General features: G+C 41.1%; 1 protein-coding gene across 1 annotated transcript in view; it reads right to left on the bottom strand.

Moving 5' to 3' along the window:
* Positions 1-4,536: 4,536 nt before the first annotated feature.
* cyst (rho guanine nucleotide exchange factor 18 cysts) overlaps positions 4,537-20,811 on the bottom strand; it is a gene marked incomplete in the record, with an annotated part of 103,390 nt that continues 87,115 nt past the window's right edge. Inside the window, 11 exon segments of the mRNA XM_069338673.1 lie at positions 4,537-7,983; positions 10,311-10,470; positions 10,857-11,040; positions 11,850-12,111; positions 12,886-13,063; positions 13,199-13,383; positions 13,500-13,600; positions 14,038-14,192; positions 14,610-14,742; positions 18,965-19,119; positions 19,441-19,665. Of these exon segments, the coding sequence (XP_069194774.1) occupies positions 7,235-7,983; positions 10,311-10,470; positions 10,857-11,040; positions 11,850-12,111; positions 12,886-13,063; positions 13,199-13,383; positions 13,500-13,600; positions 14,038-14,192; positions 14,610-14,742; positions 18,965-19,119; positions 19,441-19,665 (2,487 nt within the window).

Genomic DNA, 20,811 nt, shown 5'->3' with positions numbered 1-20,811 from the left:
GTACCTGGCATCCTCACGCCCTCTCATGTACCTGGCATCCTCACGCCCACTCATGAACCTGGCATCATCACGCCCGCTCATGCACAAAAATAGACTGTCGCTTAATAATTGCTTTAATTACAATGCAGATATCGTTTAGATCATTGGGGCAGACCTTATCTAAGTTACGCTTAGATTTAAGTTACTCAAGTTTTTAGTGCATATGAAATTAATATTTTATACCACAATAAATTTAATTCATATTTTCACATATAATAAACATATATTTACATTGTTAAAGTAACATTATAAACGTAAAATAGAAACAACAGAAATTTCAACTTACCTTGGTGGTCTTAACAGCTGTAGTCTTTTAACACCCATCAGACTGGAATACTGTACATATATTGCTATTTAAATACACAAAATGAACTTGTATGCATATTATAACTGAAGGACTTTACTATAGCGCAGTAGCATAACTTAATCCTAAAATTACTGCACGAGTAATTGGCAAACTCAGTTTTTGACTGCTGGCTGATGAGGGTTCGCTGGTTGAAGGTCTTTGGTTTTCAGTGCTAACCAAATATGTATCTATTTTGACCCGTCTCATTTTTAATTGGTCTCCTTCCTTGATGAACAGTTCTTACCCAACCTAAATTGGAAACATAATTATGGTATTCTATTTTGCCGTTGTTACTGTAACTTCCTCCTCACCTTACGAGTAAGGTCATTGACGAGTCGAGAGAAAAACGAACTAGGCTATAAACCAGCGGGTGAATTACCCGGGCCATGAGGGAACTAGTCATGCAGAAAGTCCAGGCAGCAGAGCCGCTCGCCGGAAGAGCAGTTCACGAAGCACAGCCAAAAGAACCTGGTTACAAATGGTGCCGGCAGTCCGCTTTTTCATAATTAGCTATATATTATTATGGAATCAAACGAATCTATTAAAAGCCTACATAATTTCATTTTTACCCAACTTTGATACAAAAACAGATTTATAAAGCATCATTCAAATCTTTATTGAGATCTTTCAACATGTACTCCATCTGAATCCCTGCATATTTCAGGTCTAAAATTAACGTTGCGAAACACATTTTGTATGGATCCAATTATTTAAATTAGTTCACAATTCACGAGTCACTTTGTAGGACCGATTCTCTTAAATTTCCTTGTAAATCTTTCTCAAATTTAATTATATCGTAATCCTTTGATATGGGATGTCACAACAAATTGGCGTTCTTGTGTATTCATTATTAGGGTTAGGGTTTCTAAAATAATAATAATAATAATAATTTTGAAATTTGTACATTTCTAACACATTAAACACGATAAACATAAACAAACATGAGTTTTTTAAATAATTATTCTGATTTCATAGAAATGGCTAACTAATTCTGTGACACCCATTATAAACAAGCACACATCCCATGACAATCAAAAGAACACTGCCCCAGCCAAGGGTCAAACAAAGCAATCAAAGATTTGTCCAACGCGAAGCCCTCTACCGCGGCGGATAGGTTTCTTTAGGGGTCAGCTCCCAAACACACCAGAGAATGAGTCAAAATAACATTCATGAAGATATGACCAAACCACACATCATAAGATGGAGAAACAACGACGTTTCGGTCCGTCCTGGACACATACGACTTGATAATGGTCCAGGACAGATCGAAACGTCGTCGTTTCTCCATCTTCTGATGTGTGGTTTGGTCATCACACCAGAGAAGATAACTCTGGCTGCAAAGGCAGCGTTAGCGGGCACCCAGGGAAGAAAACCCTGAGCGCATACAGCCCGAAACACAACAGCCAAGCCTCCACAATCTGGATTGAAAAATGCATGTGAACCTAATACTAAAATACAGAAACCATAAACAATGCAGGTCTGCAAATGACCCCCACAGGACAAGAGTGTCCAAGGATGATCGGCACTTAGCTTGAAGCAGCAGGGCTTGCCCACAACCGAGATTGGAACACCACAGGCAGATCCAAATGCTGCCTCATCAACAACAGAACTGAGATGGGGAGCCGGCAGAGGACTAGGCCGCCTAGTGGTGGTAATCGGAACTAATGAGTTTCAAGTTAGTTTGGGTAAATCCCTTGTTCTGTGTGAATCATTTGTAGAGTTGTTTGGTAGTATTAAGGCTTCATTTTTTGTGAAGCCTCCAGTTGTCTGTAAAGCTCCCCTGACTTTCTTGAGGCTATTAACGATGACGAAATTAACGATGTCCCATTGAAAACAGGTCCTCTTGTTGGTTTCGTTAGGACACTTTAGTATGACAGTTTCTTAACATTGGGAATGGTCGCAAAAATGGGCTTGGAATGGAGTGGGAGAATGCAGCTCAAAAGAAAATGAACCTTATGAAGGGCTTGCCACACATCCACAAACATATGAACCCTACTATACACCCACAGAGCAGACTTAACCACTCACCTTTAAAGGCTTGGTGAGCACTGGTTACACAATAAAAAACCCAGAGCCGAGGTATCTGTGAATACATCGAGCAACAGGTGAGGTGGTACCAAAGAACTGAACCCCAAAAAGCCCACAGAGAAAGCTGACAAAGGGCAGACAGGGGCCCAAACCCAATGATCCTGGCAAAGGCAAAACAGGCAAAATTAGAAAAACCAGTGCAGTACCTTCAGCTAAACCCTTCCCCAGAAGAAATACCAGGCAAACAAAGCTCAGGCTCATGCAAAACCGCTTTGATCAACCAGTGAATCACACAGGGTTAGTCAAACACCAGATAGTGACACCGCTCAAGGCAGAGAAGTCTTGAGAAGCAGGGAGACACACCAACTAGTGGGAATCCCAAACCAGACCTAACCAGGTCTGAACCTAGGATGTAACCAACTGGGACTTTTGCCAGTTCACCAGGAACCCAAACCCGGCAAGCTGGGAGAGAACCAGATCCCTGGTGAGCTGATACGCAGACTGGCTTGGAACCAAACCAGCCAGTCATAGAGATAGGCCAAGACATGAACCCCCAAGAGATATAGACAGGTCACAACTACTCATGCTAACCAGGGAAAGATTCAAGGAGCCAGATTCAAGCCAAAGGGCAGAACACTGGCGTGGTAAGCCTGATGCCTCACAAGAAATCCTAACCAATCCTGGAATCTTGGGTGAATAGAAACATGCCAAACAGAGCAACAGTGAGTCCATGGATACCAGGAATGCACTCTTGCAACACCAGGCAAACCTGAGCTAAAGTGGTCATGCATAAGATAGGACAAGGAATGCAACTGTTCAATCCCAAGAAGTCGCAAATGTGCAGCAGATATGCCGAGTTCCACTTGGGGGACAGGCACAGACAGGATAAAACACCCCAAGTCTAGCCACATTGCAATTACCATGCAGAGTTGATGGGAGTCACCAGCCCCAACACCCTTTAAACTAACAGAGGAGAACTCCACCAAAGACCCTGTAAAACAATCTAGTAAGCCTAGGAGTTGTGGAACCAGGAAACTAACAAAATGGGCCAGACATCTCCCACAGCATCATCAAAGGGGTAAACCATAAAAGGGTTCGTGCAAAGACCTCCAAGCAAAGCTATCCTGTGACACACAATTCAACGTTAAGCAGAAGCGGTATTCGCCAATCAAAGGCCCGAAAATTAAACTTTGCCAGAGGCCTACCCTGACCAGCAGTAGGCAAGGTCCCAGTCCTGCTGGATCTCCTCTTAGTAAAGGGGCCAAACCCTCTATGCAGAAGAACCCAACTGAGAGGTCAAAAACCAGCCACAGCAGCCAAAACAACAACAGAGATGGCTTCCTCAGGGAAAAGGGATAGGCAGACAAAAGGGTTAAGGACCAGGCCGAATCTAACAACTTGGCTAGCATAGCCTGCCAACTCGTGAGACGAGCTAAGTAAAATGCCACCACCACCTCCTGAAGGAGGGGGAAGAGAACAGGCAGAGCCTCCAATGCCAGAATCACAAGCAACAAGAATGTTCTGGACAGACTCCAGAACATTCAGGCCATCATGTAGCTCATCAAGAGTACAACTCAACAACCACCCAGATGCACAAAACAGCTGCAAAGTGGGTAGGAGCCATATGATCTTCCACAGTGTGAGCACAGACAGCTGGACATGAAGCTGCCACATGTCCATGTCGTTGGGAAGCAACAGAGCAAACATGCAATCCTTAAGTGGCACAAAAGCATCATCATTCAAGAAAACCTGAAAGACAGAACTCACTTCCCACCACTCAAGCGTCCCTCCTGTACTACTCAGCGAAGAGCATGAGTTATTACTGCTTCAAAGCTTTGCTATTTCATGGCCATCTGTTGCTTAACTAGTAAAGAGGCATTTTGCTGATTGGTAGCTGGAAAATAAATATCTAAAATTTTGTGGAATATTTAAAACTTCGTCATGGATTGTAAAATATGATTGAATAAGCTATGTAATTACATAAATTGCAAGTAAATAGGGTAAGAATCTACAGGAAGAAAGGTTAAATGAGAAAGCAAGGATGGAAAATCAGGGATTGTGCAACACATTATCAATGACTACTATTAAATATTTGTTTGTGTGGGGGAGAAAAAAACTGCATAACATGATAAACAGTTTATTCCTTGGACTTCTATTCACAAAATAAAGTATTAAAAGGCTTTTGTTTAAGAACAAAAGCTTCTTCCTATCAGATCAACCTCTTATATTCTCATTACCGAGTCTTGTCCTCTGTCATTATATCACATGCTGCCAAACTGACTCCAGGCTCTACTGATACCTAGTTATAATGAAATTGTTGTCAAAAAATGGCACACCAGAGTTTTAACTCATGCTGACTGGTTCCAGATAGCTCCCTTTATGACCTGAAAGTTGCACTATTTTCCTATATACTATTCAAGCACCAGGTTAGTTCTTGAGGACTTTATTACTGATAGTATTTATGCCAGAAGAATTCAGCCAGAAAACTGCAACTTTAGTTTATAGTTTACACAGAGGGCTGGGTATCTGCTATGGAGTTAAAATAAATAGATTAAAAGAGAATAGTGATATTTTCCCCCTGGAACACAGGACACTATTCTAGTGGACAGAACAGTGGTCAATTTTAGTGTGACATTTCCTGGAGCAACTTCTGTAAATAATGGAATGTTTTTTTGATAAACAGGGAAGCTGAACCCTTACTTGTTTTAAGAAGTGGTGAGAGAGTTGCCATATCATTTATTAGGTAGCTTGATGACAAAGTTGGTTTGACATCTATTGTGAAAAATTACCTTTATTAATAATAGGCAGATTACTCATACAGAGCTTTCAGAAATATTTAAAAAGGTTGATGAATCTTTTAAAATAATGGAAATGGATTAAACTGAAATATCATTGATTAATGACTGCATAATCAATATTAGCATATTTAAAATGCAGAATAAACTTACTCTGACTTGACTTAAAATAGTATGAACAAAGAATCACAGAGGTAGTAACTCTGCTATTCTGGGCTTCAGACTAGCTACATTGTTTCTCACTCAGGGGGATAACTCCCCATCCAGTGAGGAATGGTGTGAAATGATAAATAGTTTTTAGCAAAGGAAGGATGTCATAAAACATATGAGAATCATGAAGTAATCTATATCTACTCTTGGTGAATGTGGCCACAGACTGCCTTATGAGGCAGAGTCAGCACAGTGGTATGGAAGACCAAATATGAACATGAGTTGGAAACCTCAGGATTGGACATATTTAACATGGCTCCTTTTCTATACTGTAAATACAAAAAAAAGGAGCCACATACAATATTCATCCAATGCCCACTGATCATCCAATTGAAAGTAAAAGTAGCCTTATGGATAGAGTGTTGCGGCAGAACTCTCTTATAAAAGTAACAAAGAGGAAGGTAACAGCAACCTTGATTTTTCTGGCTTCCATCAAGTTAAGCCGAGGTACTATAATGTAACACATCAGCAAAAATAGCTCCTTAAAACTTGAATAGGCCAAATCTCAGAAATGTTTATGACACTGAAATATGACTATTAAATTATCTACAAATTAAGTTGTCAAAGCTCACTTTTGCTGATCCTGTCACAGTTATGGACTTATTAGTAACTCAACGCAGTTCCTTTGCCAAGGATCATATCAACAGAGATGAAGCAATAATTGATGCATATCATCTATTTTTACACTTTACTGCAGAAATATCTGTACACATTATCAAAGTTAGGTTCTATCAAATGCACAACAAAAAAATGACCCCTAGGAATGTTGTTTTTTGTGCTGGTCATAATTAATTACACTGTACACTGACCTAAACATTCAGCACAACAAATTTACCCCCATCTTAACGTAGCATTACACTGGCTATACACCGTTTCCAACCTAGTTTTTGCCAGTCTTGCCTGGAAGTTTTGGCTGATACACATTGAGCTTTAGGAAAACAATGAATTCTAGATACATGTTAGATATTACGATACCCTATATTCCCTCTGGGCTAACATACAGCAATTACAACATGGAAATCATTTTTCTTTGGAATGTACACACTGTCATCCTCGCTACATGGAGTATACATTAAATATATTCTACTTAAATTAAAATTCTAATAATTTATATGAAAGATGTATAAAAAAAGCTTGTTAAATAGACGTAAAATTGTACGCTTTAGCTATACTTACACCACCCGAGGCAGCTCGCACAAGAATGCATTTTGGAAGCCGAGCAGCCTCTCTCCCCTTGAGGCTGCTCCCTTCCCTAGGCAAGGGGTTGGGGGGGAGGGCAGTAAAGGCCACAGGAATGTGCAACCAGTCAAGTCTTTCACACGTATGTAAAAATAGCCATCCGAGTCACACATATTGAACTTTTTACATCATTTACTTCACTTTCATTCTTCATCTTATATAAAAGTAACTATCATAGCTTAATATGACTACTGAACCATCAACCTTGCACATCAATACATGGTAAGCAGCATCTGCCAAGGGATAATTCAGGGTGCATCTATCACACGAAAGTACGAGCTTCCACCAGTGCTGTGTACCAGTAGCAGGAAGACAGTGTGTGGGTGTGTACGTGTTTATGTACAAGTCCCAGACTCACAGCATACACCTAGTAATAACAATAATAATAATAACACTAAGGATCATGTAACAGTGGTGTGGTGGTGTGTATAAAGGAAGGAATGCCTTAATCACAGGGACAGACGCTAATCACGGCTGGCAGAAGTACAACAATTCTGCTGATAAAAGAAAAATATAGCTGAATCGTTATACCACTGAAACTATATGAACCCTAGAAAAGCTAACTATAAAGAAGCTCTTAGAAGAATATGATGTCTTGGTCAGTGTCAGGGTCTTTGATACGCTGGCCAGGGCGAGTGCTGGAACCCATACCAGACCCTTCCTGCTGTGCCTCTTGAGTCATGTTAGCACGTGTGGTGGGCGCAGGTTTGCTGGGTAACTTAGGGTATGTATTAGTGCGGGTGGCACGAGCACCCTGGGCAGTGGTGGTGGCAGTGGATGGGGGTGCACCAGGACTAGTGGCTGGAGATCCATTCTGTAGTGTTGCTGGGGATGAACCTGTGCGCTGGTGGAAATGACCAGGAGATGGCTCCTGAAGGGAAGGTGGAGGAGATGCTAGGCGCTGGTATCCTACGGACATACGAGAACCTTTACTCTCTCCAGGTCCTTGACTTAATTTTAAGGGTAACATTTGTTGCACCCCACCACTGGCAGCTGGACTTATATGAGGTCGATGATGATCTTGATTTGGGGAGGATGCCCCTCCTGTGCTACTCGATGAAGAGCCTGAGCTACTACTGCTTCCAAGCTTTGCTAATTTCATTGGTAGTTGTTGTTTAACTGATATAGAGGCTTTTTGCTGATTGGCAGCCGAGATGAGGTGTGTTGGTAAAGATTGATTGGAATCTCGCTTAATAAGATTTCCCATGGAAGCTGTGGAATTACGGTGCTTATGGTCAGTACGTGGACGCACTGGAGCTGCTGTACTTGTTGGTGAACTGTGTGGGGATCCCTGAGTCATCTGCCCACCATCACTTGCACCCCCACCTGTAACAAGGATTGCTTAAGTACATATGATATCGATTCAGTACTACATTGATTGCAGAAATAAAAAATTTGTTATTAAAAGATGGCAAATGAGTTTTGTATAATATAACAAAAGCTGAAAGCAAATAGCAAATGCTGGTCAAAACGAGGTGATAGTTTAAAAAAAAAATAAACCAAAGCAAGAGGGGTTTTATATATCTTTAGACCAGGAAAGGTGTGATGAATGATGACTGGTTACACTTCATCCATCATATCGTATTAAATCGAATTCCAAGCCTCCATCAAATTTTTAAAAGCTCTACTCTCAGCCAAATATAATTCATCACCACAACCATTTGCCATCTTCTTTAAATGAGAAAGCACTCACTTAGGATAGAAACATAATATAAAAAGAGTGGCTACAAAAATGATTGACAAAAAAAACTTTTGACAGAAATGTTCAATTCTTTAAGGAAGGTAAATCTTTTTGCAATAATATAATATTGTATCTAGTACCTTAGTAACATACTACAACAGCATTATCTCAGCTATTTTATTGCAGGCACCATGCATTGCATTTTATTGCAGGCTCCATGTGATTTGTCACCCAAAGACTGCCACTCAATCATACCCTCCTGATAAGCTCCACTAAATTCTGAACGTTTACAATTACTGTGTGCTGTATACATAGTCTTCAACAGTACTGAATGACTCACTAGTCCCAGTGAGTAACTGGCCTAGTAATAAACTAATTCAACTGAATTTTATCCTCAAACTGCCTTGAATATAGATCCTGTTTCAGAGGGGAACCCTTCTGCTATGTCCTCGCTTCCTGTCTGGAAGCTGAGGAGCGCCAACATTTAACCTTTCATAGTATTCACCAATGTATAACTTTTAACCTTTAAATATCCAATAAAGCAAAACAAAACTCAAAAGAAAAGGGGAATGGTAAACAAAAGAGCATTGAGACTGCATTGGAGAGGGAACCAAAAAAAACAGCGTCGAATGTAATGAAACGCCATTTTCTGGGCGAGTTCCAGAGGCTCCTTGGAGCTATCCATGGCTGATATGGATACCCTAACTATTTTGCACCAGTCCCCGGTAGGCCTAGAACTCCACCCACATCGACTGATGCAAAATAGTTAGGGTATCCATATCGGCCATGGATAGCTCCAGGGAGCCATAGGCGCTCCCCACAGAAAAACCCCTTTGTGCTTTGATTCCCCCCCCCCCACACACACAACAAAAACAACAAAAAATGCTGTGTGTGCGCTTTTCTCAGAGACTATGGGTTCCCGTCTTCCAGCTAGGACATACTATACTTATATGCTATTTCATCATCCATTCAGTTTAAAAATCCTAACTGTTGGAGTGTATGTTCTTCATTTCTATACGACTAACCTAAAATTATTTACAGGCCTTATAATATTTGTTTTCAAAGCCCATTATATAGCAGGTGAATGATGCATAATTTATGTTCATCCTGCAAGGCTTCCTCTCCATTCTCACCAAATTTAGACATTGACTTGCAGTGTTTTATGTCACCCAACATATCAAATGAGGCGAGACTGAGTGTTACCTGCATTTGATATTTACTTATTTGCCTCATTTCCTGCGAGATGGGTGACTTGGTACCACTGCTACCTTATTTACTCATGTTCATGATATCCTCATAGTGCACCCCAAGTTTGCCAGTGCAGACTACTGTTCATATGCCTCTGTATGACTAACCATCCTGTGTGATGGGGATTTTAGCATCATGTAGCTAGCTTTTTTTTGATGCACACTGTACTCCCCTTCATATAGTCTAGGGTAGCTGCACAAATGCAGATGTACCTGAATGTGTTAATAAAAAAAATGCCTCATTATATAAAGACTAAAGTATGAAATATACATTTTTGTATAATTTCTGTAACTCTAGTCCAGAAGTTAGGGTGCTAATTAGTATGCTATACAAATCATACCAAGAATTTCCAAGAGATTTCTGGTATAAATACTGTATATAGTGGAAATAATAAAACATTTGTAATTAATAATTATCAATAATTACACACTTTTTAAACAGTTAACTGAGAAACCTGAAATGGTCTTTGAACATATACATATCACCTTGATGGGTTCTAATGTAATGACAAGGGTAAGGTAATCAGGAGAATCAGGAGAATTATTACAGAGGTAATGCAATAAGGGAATCAGGAGAAAGTACTAAGCCAGTATGCTATATATAATGACAAAATTATTTGAAGATAGCAGCCCCTAATAGAACTATGGTACTGTATTAATAGAAGCCGACAAGTGGATTCTCGAGACATGGAACACTAGCCAAAATCAACCTGTGAATTCATTACCTGTGTGATGTTCATCATGAATGAAGTGAGTAGGTGGAGTAGTGTTCAACACAGTTAGTGTGGGACTAAGGATGATGCCCTGGGCCTTCAGGGCTTCTAGCTTCCGATACAGAGTTTCACGTTGCTGCTGAACATCCTGTTGCTCAGAATGTAAATGTTCCTGAGGATACAAAGTCAATTAATTTGTCATTATATAATTGTTTTAATATACTGAAAATAGAACCCTCACAAGCAGGTTCCATACGAGTTAATATAATAATAATAATATGCTGTAATTATATTGGCCCTTAAGGGCTTGCCAAGTTATCCAATGCTAGTTATTTAGATTGAGCAAAATTTAATATAATATAAAATTAAAGCAAGGTTATAAAGAAAATTACTCTTCCCCCAGTTCATGTTAATAAAATGAGACTAGGTAATTTTCTCACTTGTTTTATATTTCATATCTAAATGTTGTGCTCAGGGCACAATTCATTCATTTCTAACACAATATCAACAATATATTACACAATATCAACAATATTTGGTAAAAAAAAATGCACATACCTCTTTCTTTTGAATTTCTATTTTCTTTTCCAAAATCCATTTTTCCTGAGCATCTTTTTCTTTTGTCCACTGTGCTCGTTCATGACTGATTTGTTCTTGGATGTTACGAAGCTCCTCTAGCTTCTGAGAATGGCGGAACTGACCATCTACTGATGTGCCACCAATTACTAATTTTGATCTCAATCTGTGATAGAAAAAATGTCCTTGGTTTATGCACTATTGAATACAGAAGTGCCTATATTCTGTACTAAACAAATGTAATCCCACACAGGAATATATAATGTTAGTAGAACTTCGACCTTGGCTACCAAGTCTGTTCTAACACGCTTTGCTGTAAGGTACAGTTCTTTGCAACCTGAAACTGGCTACTACTTTTGGCATTCCCCATATTTTTATTTTCTAGGTGAAATCCCTGCAGCTCCCAAGAGCTATCCAGGCTGATATGGATATATTAGACTTTGGCATCAGTCAATGTGCATGGAGTTCTAGGCCTACTGTGGACCACGAGCAGAACCTGGCCCCCCTCAGAGAGGCATGAGGAGCAGGGGGATAGAAACCCCCGTGTGGTTGGAAGGATTCTATATCTGCCATCAACTGGGTCAGGCACCCAGAAAGGTAAGCGCCCCAAAACAAACCCCTAATCTGGTTAATATTGCTACTGAAAGCCGAACTAGTCGACAGAACTCCCCCAACTGAAAACTAGAAAACGAGCATGACGTCACCACGTCGCTGTGCAGATGTTTGCGCAACCCCCCTCCCCATTGTATGTGCAAGCTCTATCTATAAATCCACCAATGTTTTGTATTTCACCTTGCATGTATGTACTTTACCTGAATAAACATTTGATTTGATTTGATTTGATTATAACAAAGTACAGTACAGTGCATTCATTTATACAGTACAAAGCCATCCTACAACCTTCAAATAATGACAAAATAGTCAAACCAGAAGCCTGTGAGGCACAAGTGATTAAATAGTTAGAATTAAACTTACATATCATACTGTGTTAGATGATGTTGACTCAACACTAAGGAGATATGAAGCCAATTGATGAGTTTAGCTGTCATATCCTGCTGTTGCTGCTGGGTGACAGAATCTCCAGACAGGGAAGAGACAATACTCAGATTATCCTGTGAAGTACGGACTGCTAGCGTACTGCCAGAGGGGCGACGATTCTTAAGGCTCTCTATAATATCACCCTCAGCAGTTGATGTTAGAGACATTCGACTGTCTTTCTTCTTTTTACCACCTGGTTCTGTTGGTACACAAAAATAAATTAATTTACATTTGAAATGTTAACCAATTACACTATGGACTGTGACAGAAGCAAAGAACCTTGCATATTACTTACTTAACTATTTTACTGTATATTCACAGCAGTAAAATAACAACATACTGGAATGAACGACAGGAAAAAAAAATGCAGAATAGAACCAATAAAGAGCAGGGGTGCCATAGGCACAATCAGAGAACACTGTGTAAACATTAGAGGTCCAAAGTTGTTCAACATCCTCCCAGCGAGTACAAGAAATATTGCCGGAACAACCGTGGACATCTTCAAGAGAAAACTAGATAGTTTCCTCCAAGAAGTGCCGGACCAACCGGCCTGTGGTAGATATGTGGGCCTGTAGGCCACTCCAAGCAACAGCATAGTGAACCAAGCTCTCACAAGTCAAGCTTGGCCTTGGAAAGTAGAACTCCCAGAACTCCATCAAGCAGGTATCAAACAGGTAGCAAAATCTTCCCACTACATGTGTGTTAGATTTGAGAATATTCTTCATAAAATACCATTAAAGCCTTTTCCAAATCTGGTGTTTCAGCTCTACATAAGAATAACAGAACTTTAAGATAAGAATGAATAAGATTGGAAGAGCAGAGCTAAGTTTGAAAAAATACCAGATTGTTAGGTGATAGAGGAGGAAAAAATATAAAGTCATCAATGAGTTATAAACATGTTAACATTCTTGAATACAGGAAATTAAGACAAACTCTTGATACCAATGAGGACAAAAAAAAAAATTATCCTTACGTTTTGCAGTGTGACCAGAGGCATCTTTATTTGGATTATCAAAGCCTCCGAATGTTTCTGCTCGTTTAGGTAGGCTTGGTGACACATAGGCATCACTCTGGTGTTCCCCAACAGAGCTCACTGACCGGGCAAGGTTTGTACCCCACCCACAAGCACCAGTAACTAATCTCAACGCTTCCTGCAAAAAATTCACATACAGATACATTATCTGACTAATAAATGTACAGTATATGTGATCAACTGCATTACATATCCTACAGTCATAAAACAATCACTGAAAAATATTCAAATTATAAGAAAAAGCTGTACTTACAGTGAGTGAATTTATTTGGAGATCCCGAGCAGCATTATGGTCTAGTTGATTTTCATCAAGTAACGCTCGATATTGCGCTGTGGGTGGGAGCTCATCATGCCCTAATAATTCTAGAAGTTCTGTCACCAGATTCATTTTCTCTTCACATAATCTTGCAAGCTCCTTATCCTTGTGTTGTAGGACACCTAAAGCACAAACAGAGGAATAAAAGAATTAACATGGGATCCAGTGCATACTCAGTTAAATCACCAAAATATATAAATAAATGCATAAAATGCATCTTATGTCAAATTAAACTAACCAGTGAGCTGCCTGATTTTTTCATTAGCCTCCTGCAGTTTGGAGCATTCACCCGCGTTGTCATCCACATCATCCTCGACGGGACAGTTGAGAATGGCCTCGCTGATGATAAACAGTTCAAATGTAATTAAATTATTATACAGTACTTTTGTTACGCTGTTTATTACATAAATATTTTTTCTGGTTTTAAATGATTTTTTAACTTAAATACTTTTAAATTTCTATTCTTTTTAATCTTTTCATTAGACTAATGATGCAAGTGTTTCATGAATTACTGGCATTTACACAATTCTGCAACTATATTCTTCACTAATATTTATAATACATAATTAATTCTTTATCCATAATTGTAACACAGAACAGTATTTGTATTAATGCATTAACTCAAAATTAGTGTTTGACTTCCTCTGAGTATCTTACAAAATTGTTAGAATTTTAAGAGAAAATATTTCATTCAACATGCTTCAATATTTTGCAACCAAATCTTTTTCAATGACAATTATATTAGAACCTGGTTCAAACAAACAAAAAATTATTACCCTACGGATTCAAGCCATATTTTTGTATCTTTTGGGTGAATACACTCAAATTCAAACATTTCCGCAGGAGCCTTATAGATGAGGTAGATGGCCCGCGACCCCTCACCAGCCTTTTGTCGAAGTAATACTTTTCCTAGAGGATAAACACCAGCTTGCTGATGAAGAGAAATGGTTGTTAGAGATTGCAGCATTGGTGTAATAAACAAAACTAAGTAATTATATCTTGGATGAAGATGAAAAACAATATGCTCAATTACATTCACCTGGACTGTGTTATGCAACTATATAATATGCATATAATATGCTCAACTACAAATGGTTTGACTACATTCAGGTGACTGAAAGAGGATTTTTAGGAATGACCTGGAAATTGGTCATTCTGGGCTGGAAGGAATCCTCCAGTGACTCCTAACACCTTTATGACCTGATTGTGAATGTTTCTGTTCCTTGGACACAGCTGAACTTGATTTTGGAAGCAGCAGAATTTATATAGCTCAGAAAGACAACATCAGCTTCGTGTTAATTGGCACACTCATAAACATTTAGCTTGTTTTACAATAAATTCTACTAACCTTAGTATCAGGTGAGAAGAAGGAGTATTTCTGGTTATTTTCCAAAAGAAAAAATACTAAGTCTGAAAGGACCACTACTTGCACCAATATTGGCTTTCCTTTCTGCTGACACAACATAGCAGAACCTTCAAACCTGCAAAGTTAACATTTGTTAGAAATGCCAATTACAAGGTATAGTCAAATATTCAAGTAGTGACATACTAAGGGAAAACAAACTGTTTTCAAACTACCCTTTTCTGCATAAAGTGCTGCTTTGAAATTCTTGAATTTGATTACAGTAAAGTGTTTTGTCTTGTCTGCAACACTGACAGACGACTAACAAACATAATTCTCAATATTTCTGACCATCAATGCCAGCGTTGAATGTAATGAAACACCATTTTTCTGGGTGAGGCCTGGAGGCTTCCCGGAGCTATCCAGGCTGATATTGCTAATATTTGACTTTGACATCAGTCAGTGTGACAGGAGTTCACAGGCCTACCGAGGCCCATGAACCAGAATCTGGCTCCCTCAGAGAGGCACGAGGAGCAATGGCCTATAGAAACCCCCATGTAGATGGAAACATTCTATGTCTGCCATCGACCCTGTAAGGCACCCAGAAAGGTAAGCATCCCAAAACAAACCCCTATTCTCGTGAAGAAATTGCGACGAAAACCCAAACTAGTGGACAGAACTCTCCAAACAAAACGAGCAAACGAGCATGATGTCACCACGTCGCCGTGCCGCCATCTGCGCAACTTCCCCATCCCCCTCCTGGGGATGGGGGAGCCCAAGACCCCTCGCTGGAGCCCCAGAATGTAAGGAGCCCCAGAAAATGCTGGTTTTCTGGGGAAAGCCCCATCGGCTCCTAGGAGCTAACTACTCCACAGACAAGGACAAAAGAGGGACAAAATCCGGGAGGCAGGAACCATGCTCCCGAACCCGAAAGCATAACAACCGACGACACCAAAAGACCCCGAGGACGACTCAGGAGACCCAAACCCTGGAACAGTGACGAAGGGAACCCGGGTCAACCCAAAACGCGTCTACGGCCACAGAGGCCGCTGTACACAAGCAATGGCGGAGAGTCACAACCAGAAACAACCCTGAACCGAAGGGGCCCCATCAAACCAAAGGGGAGAGAGAGAAGAGAGCACCATGTCCAATCAGATGGAACTTCCGCCAGGTCACCAGGAACCCCAAACCCAGCGAGCCGGGAAGGAAGCAATCCCCTGTGAGCAGACACGCCCCGTCCAAGAGAAATTCCCTCCCCCCTTCCCGGACCCCAAAGAACCAACAAGCCTGACGACAGACAACAACAAGAAGCTGCTAGCAGAAACTGCCCAACAGCAGATTTCACAAACAGCAAGGACAAAATAGCAACATAAACCTAAGTGCCATGGCCCAGGAAGATTCCAACAAGGAAGCGAGCACCACTAGCCGACACGCATGATGTGAAGCGAAAAACTGACACCGCATCCCGGAGGATCGGCGCAAACAGCTCCAGCAGTGCAGACAATGCACGTGCCGCCGAACGATGCATGAGGAGAACTACTGAGGACATGTACTGCACTAAACAAAAATTTACTGTATGGAAAATTAACATAAATAAAAACCCATAACTAGCGACATAATTCCTAGCTCCTCTTGTTTGAACGACAATGAACTGCAGGCGGCACGAGCGGTTGATCTGAAATAGTCATCCACCTGCAGACATGTCAACACAACAGCTTGTATTGATATACAAGGAGAAGATGAAAGTACGCAGTGCAATAACGAACTCCGGTTCCGTTCAAGATCAGGGATCTGAACCCGGACATAGTCCAGCTGAGCACCACCAGTACTAAAGCCAAAATGCCCACTAAGAAACACAATGTGTATGAGATAGGTATGAAATATGTAAAAATGTGATGAAAGGACCTTAAAAATGGTCCAAGTACAGGTACTTGTATCTAGGTATAAGAGAGTAGATTCAATTTGACGAACGAATGACTTAGTTAGAAAACGGCATGGTAATGCATATGATCAAATAATACAGTATATAGAGAGAGATTCCAATAAATAGAAAAATTTTCAGGCAGGCACTGAATGACTTTCAATGAATGAGTGTCCAGAAAGCAATGAATGACTGGCAAAGAATGAGTGTCCAGAGTCCAGAAAAGATTCAGGCGTGAAAGATGAAATCAAAACTTACTGAAAGTCAGGGCTGCTCCCCACAGTGCAACGAATAATATATATAGACATGAAGGTAACGTTAAGAAGGAAGCAAAGCAGTCAATCAACACACCACAAACAATACCCAACACTCACCCAAAAAACATGAAAACCAGTGCCTGACTGACGGTGCTGACTGACTGTATAACCTCTCTTGAAAAGCGGAGGCACTATTGTGTTATGATTTGAGTCTTGAGGTTATCTTGAGATGATTTCGGGGCTTTAGTGTCCCCGCGGCCCGGTCCTCGACCAGGCCTCCACCCCCAGGAAGCAGCCCGTGACAGCTGACTAACACCCAGGTACCTATTTTACTGCTAGGTAACAGGGGCATAGGGTGAAAGAAACTCTGCCCATTGTTTCTCGCCGGCGCCCGGGATCGAACCCGGCACCACAGGATCACAAGTCCAGTGTGCTGTCCGCTCAGCCAACCGGCTCCCTTTTGTCGCAGCTTTTGTCGTTTATTATTCTGGGAGCAGTGCCAATGGATTATGCCCTTAGCTTGTGCGCAGTAGGAGAAGATTAAGTGTTGTGTAGAGGTGGAGGCAGTGTCATGTCAAGCCACTCAACACCCATATTCAGAAAAAAAGTACTATGAAGTTTCACTATATATAAAGTTCAGAACACCCCCCCAGGATCTAGGGTGCCATGACTAGTGAGATAATAGTTAGTATGGTGAATAACCCGTGCAGAAACACAGATATATAGAAACCTAAAGGGCAGATAGGAGGCAATGAACCAAAGGCAGACCCCCCACCAAGCAGGAAAACAAAAAGAAAAACCCCCGCAAGAGGGCAACGCACCCAGGTGAACAGAATCTGTCTGCCATTATAGGTGATAAATAGCTGTGCAGTACCCTACCAGTGCAAACTACCCCCTTACCCTATGGTAAACAAGGGGGGAGGAATACTCCCCCCCAGCACACTAAGGTAAGTCAATTAATGAGCAGCAAAAGACCAACAGAGGTAGACCCCAAGGTGACTTGTGGAAGATAACCCCAAGCCCCAAGGGCAGTATTTACAGGGCACCTAGGGAAGGTGACCCTAAGTGCATGCAGACCGAGTACTTGGGAAATTACTCCTGGCTCGCGCACCACCAGAGAAGACCTGCTCCACACCACAAGGCACAGAGCAGAGGGCAGAAATCAGGAGCCAGAGCTACAGCGACCAATGCCATTCACATCAGCCAAAGAACTGAAGGTGTGGGTTGCCAGCGCGAGGGGTCTGGGGCTCCCCATTCTCTCTCCCAGGAAGGGGAGAGCTGTGCAGACGGCAGCGCGGCAATTGGTGACGTCATGCTCGTTTGCTTGTTTTCTTTCAGGGAGTTCTGTCCACTCGTTTGACTTTCAGTAGTAGCTTCAACCAGAATAGGGGTTTGTTTTAGGATGCATGAGTTTTTGGGTGCCTGACCTGGTCTATGGCAGACATAGAATGCTCCAAATTACATGTGCTATTCTATAAGCCATTGCTCCTCGTGCCTTCGAGGGGGCCAGGTTCTGGGTTGTGGTCCCCGGTAGGACTACTGTATAAACTCCAGTCACACTGATGCCAAAGTCTTATATATTACATATCAGCCTGGATAGCTCCTGGGAGCCAAAGGGGCTCCCCCCCCCCAGAAAAAAAATAAGTGATTTTGTTTTTCTTTTGATATTGTTAATTAGCATCCAATATGCACAAAAAATTCCAAGTAAAAAGTCTCTAGCTCTTGTGGTTTAGCTGTAGTGGCACCCGGAAAAGTTGCATTTTTACAGCAGAAATGAGGTGTGGTGCCACATGGGGAATAACTTTGTCAATTCGTTTTTCAAAGTTTTTCATTTTATTTATTTTGTATTTTCGTGCTAACAGGTTGTATTGATGTGTCAGAGGTGGAGTTCAGTTATATATAACTTTCAAAATAAAAGTATGTACAAATATACGAGTATAAATATACACACAACATGCATTTGTTCATACTAACATTTAAGTTTCATATTTAACTTGAGTTTGCACAAAAGATGCAATAAGCTCAAGAAAGAATTTTTGCAACAAAAATTTATTCGATACTATATTGAATATAGATATACTGATATATACTATGGTACTGAACCTGCTTGGTTGATTTTATGAAGAAAAAAGTTCAATACAAACACACATGCACACAATAAATTTAATTGTATATACACTTACTTAAGCTTTCTACTTCTGGAGAAGAAGTCAGATTTCTTGAACTTTTTATCCCTGTATATTGCAGAAGATTTTGCATCGATTTTATGATAAATTTCTAATAATCTTTGTTCTCTCTCCTTCTCAGCTACTTGAGCATTAATATTTACAAGAATTTCCTGAAAAATATATACTATATTAGAAATGTATTTAAAACATGCCAGTTATTCAATAACAAGCGTAAAAAAATACAATCTAAACCAGTAACTCGCTATTTATATACTGTGGTTCTGAAAAGTTTCAAACTATATATACTGTTTATACCACAGCAGTACTGTGAATGAGGGTTCTTAACAATTACATATATTTTCCAAATCTAAACTCTCTCATGAAACAGGCTTATATGGAAACAAGTTTGTCTTTAGACTCTTTATAACTCATGTCTACTAGTTTACTCTGTAAATACAAAAAACTACATACACGGTACAAGTAACACCTACCTTTACCAAATTTAGTGCTTTTGATAATATTTCTGACTCCTCCTTTTGATCTATAGTATACTTCAATAGTGCTTCAAGAATTAAAGGATATTTGGTTACTCTGTGGGTTACGAACAATATACATTCAGGGATACCCTTCCTCTTCAGTAGTGGATGGGAAGATTTTTGAACGATAAAATCGTGAAATCTTTTATCGTTTTTGTACATGTCTTTATAGAAAGAGACCTGTAAAACAATAATGTTGGGTTAGAAGATTTGCTATAAATTTTGTCGAGATACAGTATTAACAAAAAACCAGCATTGAATGTAATGAAACGCCATTTTCTGGGTGAATCCCGGAGGCTCCCCGGAGCTATCCAGGCTGATAAGGATATCCCTAACTTAGGCATCAGTCGATGCGTGGAGTTCTAAGCCTACCGGGGACCATGAGCCAGAACCTGGCCCCCCAAAACAAACCCCTATCCTGGTGAAAAAGACTAAAATAGACAAATGAGTGGACAGAACTCCCCAAATAAAAACGAGCAAACGAGCATGATGTCATATGAGCTGCGTCGCATGTCTGCGCAGCTCTCCCCTCCCCGCGAGGGGAAAGGGCGAGCCCCAGACCCCCACGCTAGTGATCCACACCCCCAGTTCTGAGGCTGGGTATCAAAATACGCGAAAACCACCAACCGGGGGGAGGGAGGGAGGGTTGTTGGGGAGCTTCCGGGACTCACCCAGAAAATGGCGTTTCCGTACATTCAACGCTGGTTTTCTGGGGGGAACCCCTATGGCTCCCTGAAGCTATTTCACCAAAAGACGAAAAAGAAAGGGGAGGCGCCTCCTGACCCGGAAGGTGGTCGGTGCTCACATCTCAACTTTACGTCAAGACAACTGGCTGCCACCGCCGACCCAAAGCAACACAGGCCCGACGAGGCCCAGGAACATTCACGAGATAGTGTGCAGCCAGGATCCTGTTCGACCGCCAAAAACCCTGTGCCCGAATGTCAGCCCAGGACATGTTACCAAAGACGGCAGAAAGAGCAGCAAACTTACGAACTTCATGGGCACGGGGATAGACCTTAGGCTGGCTAGACCGAATAACCCTGTGGATGACCTGAGAGACCCATACCCACGAACAGGAAAGAGGGGAAACCAGATCAACCCAAAGAGTGTCCCCAGACACACAAGCTGTGGCGCACAAATAACAGCGAAGGGCCGCAACCGGACACAACACATGATGCACCTCCGGGCTGACCAACCAAGCATCAACAGCCCAAGGATCTCTCTGGAAAGCAGCGGTCTCATTCTTCGCCAGAAAAGGAGACTGCTGCAGACAACAAACCTATCACCATGACCAAAAGAGCAGAAACCCCTGCGCTGGAGAAGAGC

Source organism: Procambarus clarkii, chromosome 40, assembly GCF_040958095.1.
Source record: "Procambarus clarkii isolate CNS0578487 chromosome 40, FALCON_Pclarkii_2.0, whole genome shotgun sequence".
Taxonomy (NCBI): domain Eukaryota; kingdom Metazoa; phylum Arthropoda; class Malacostraca; order Decapoda; family Cambaridae; genus Procambarus; species Procambarus clarkii.
The sequence above is the reverse complement of the archived record's forward strand: the minus strand, read 5'-3'. Positions and strand labels throughout refer to the sequence as shown.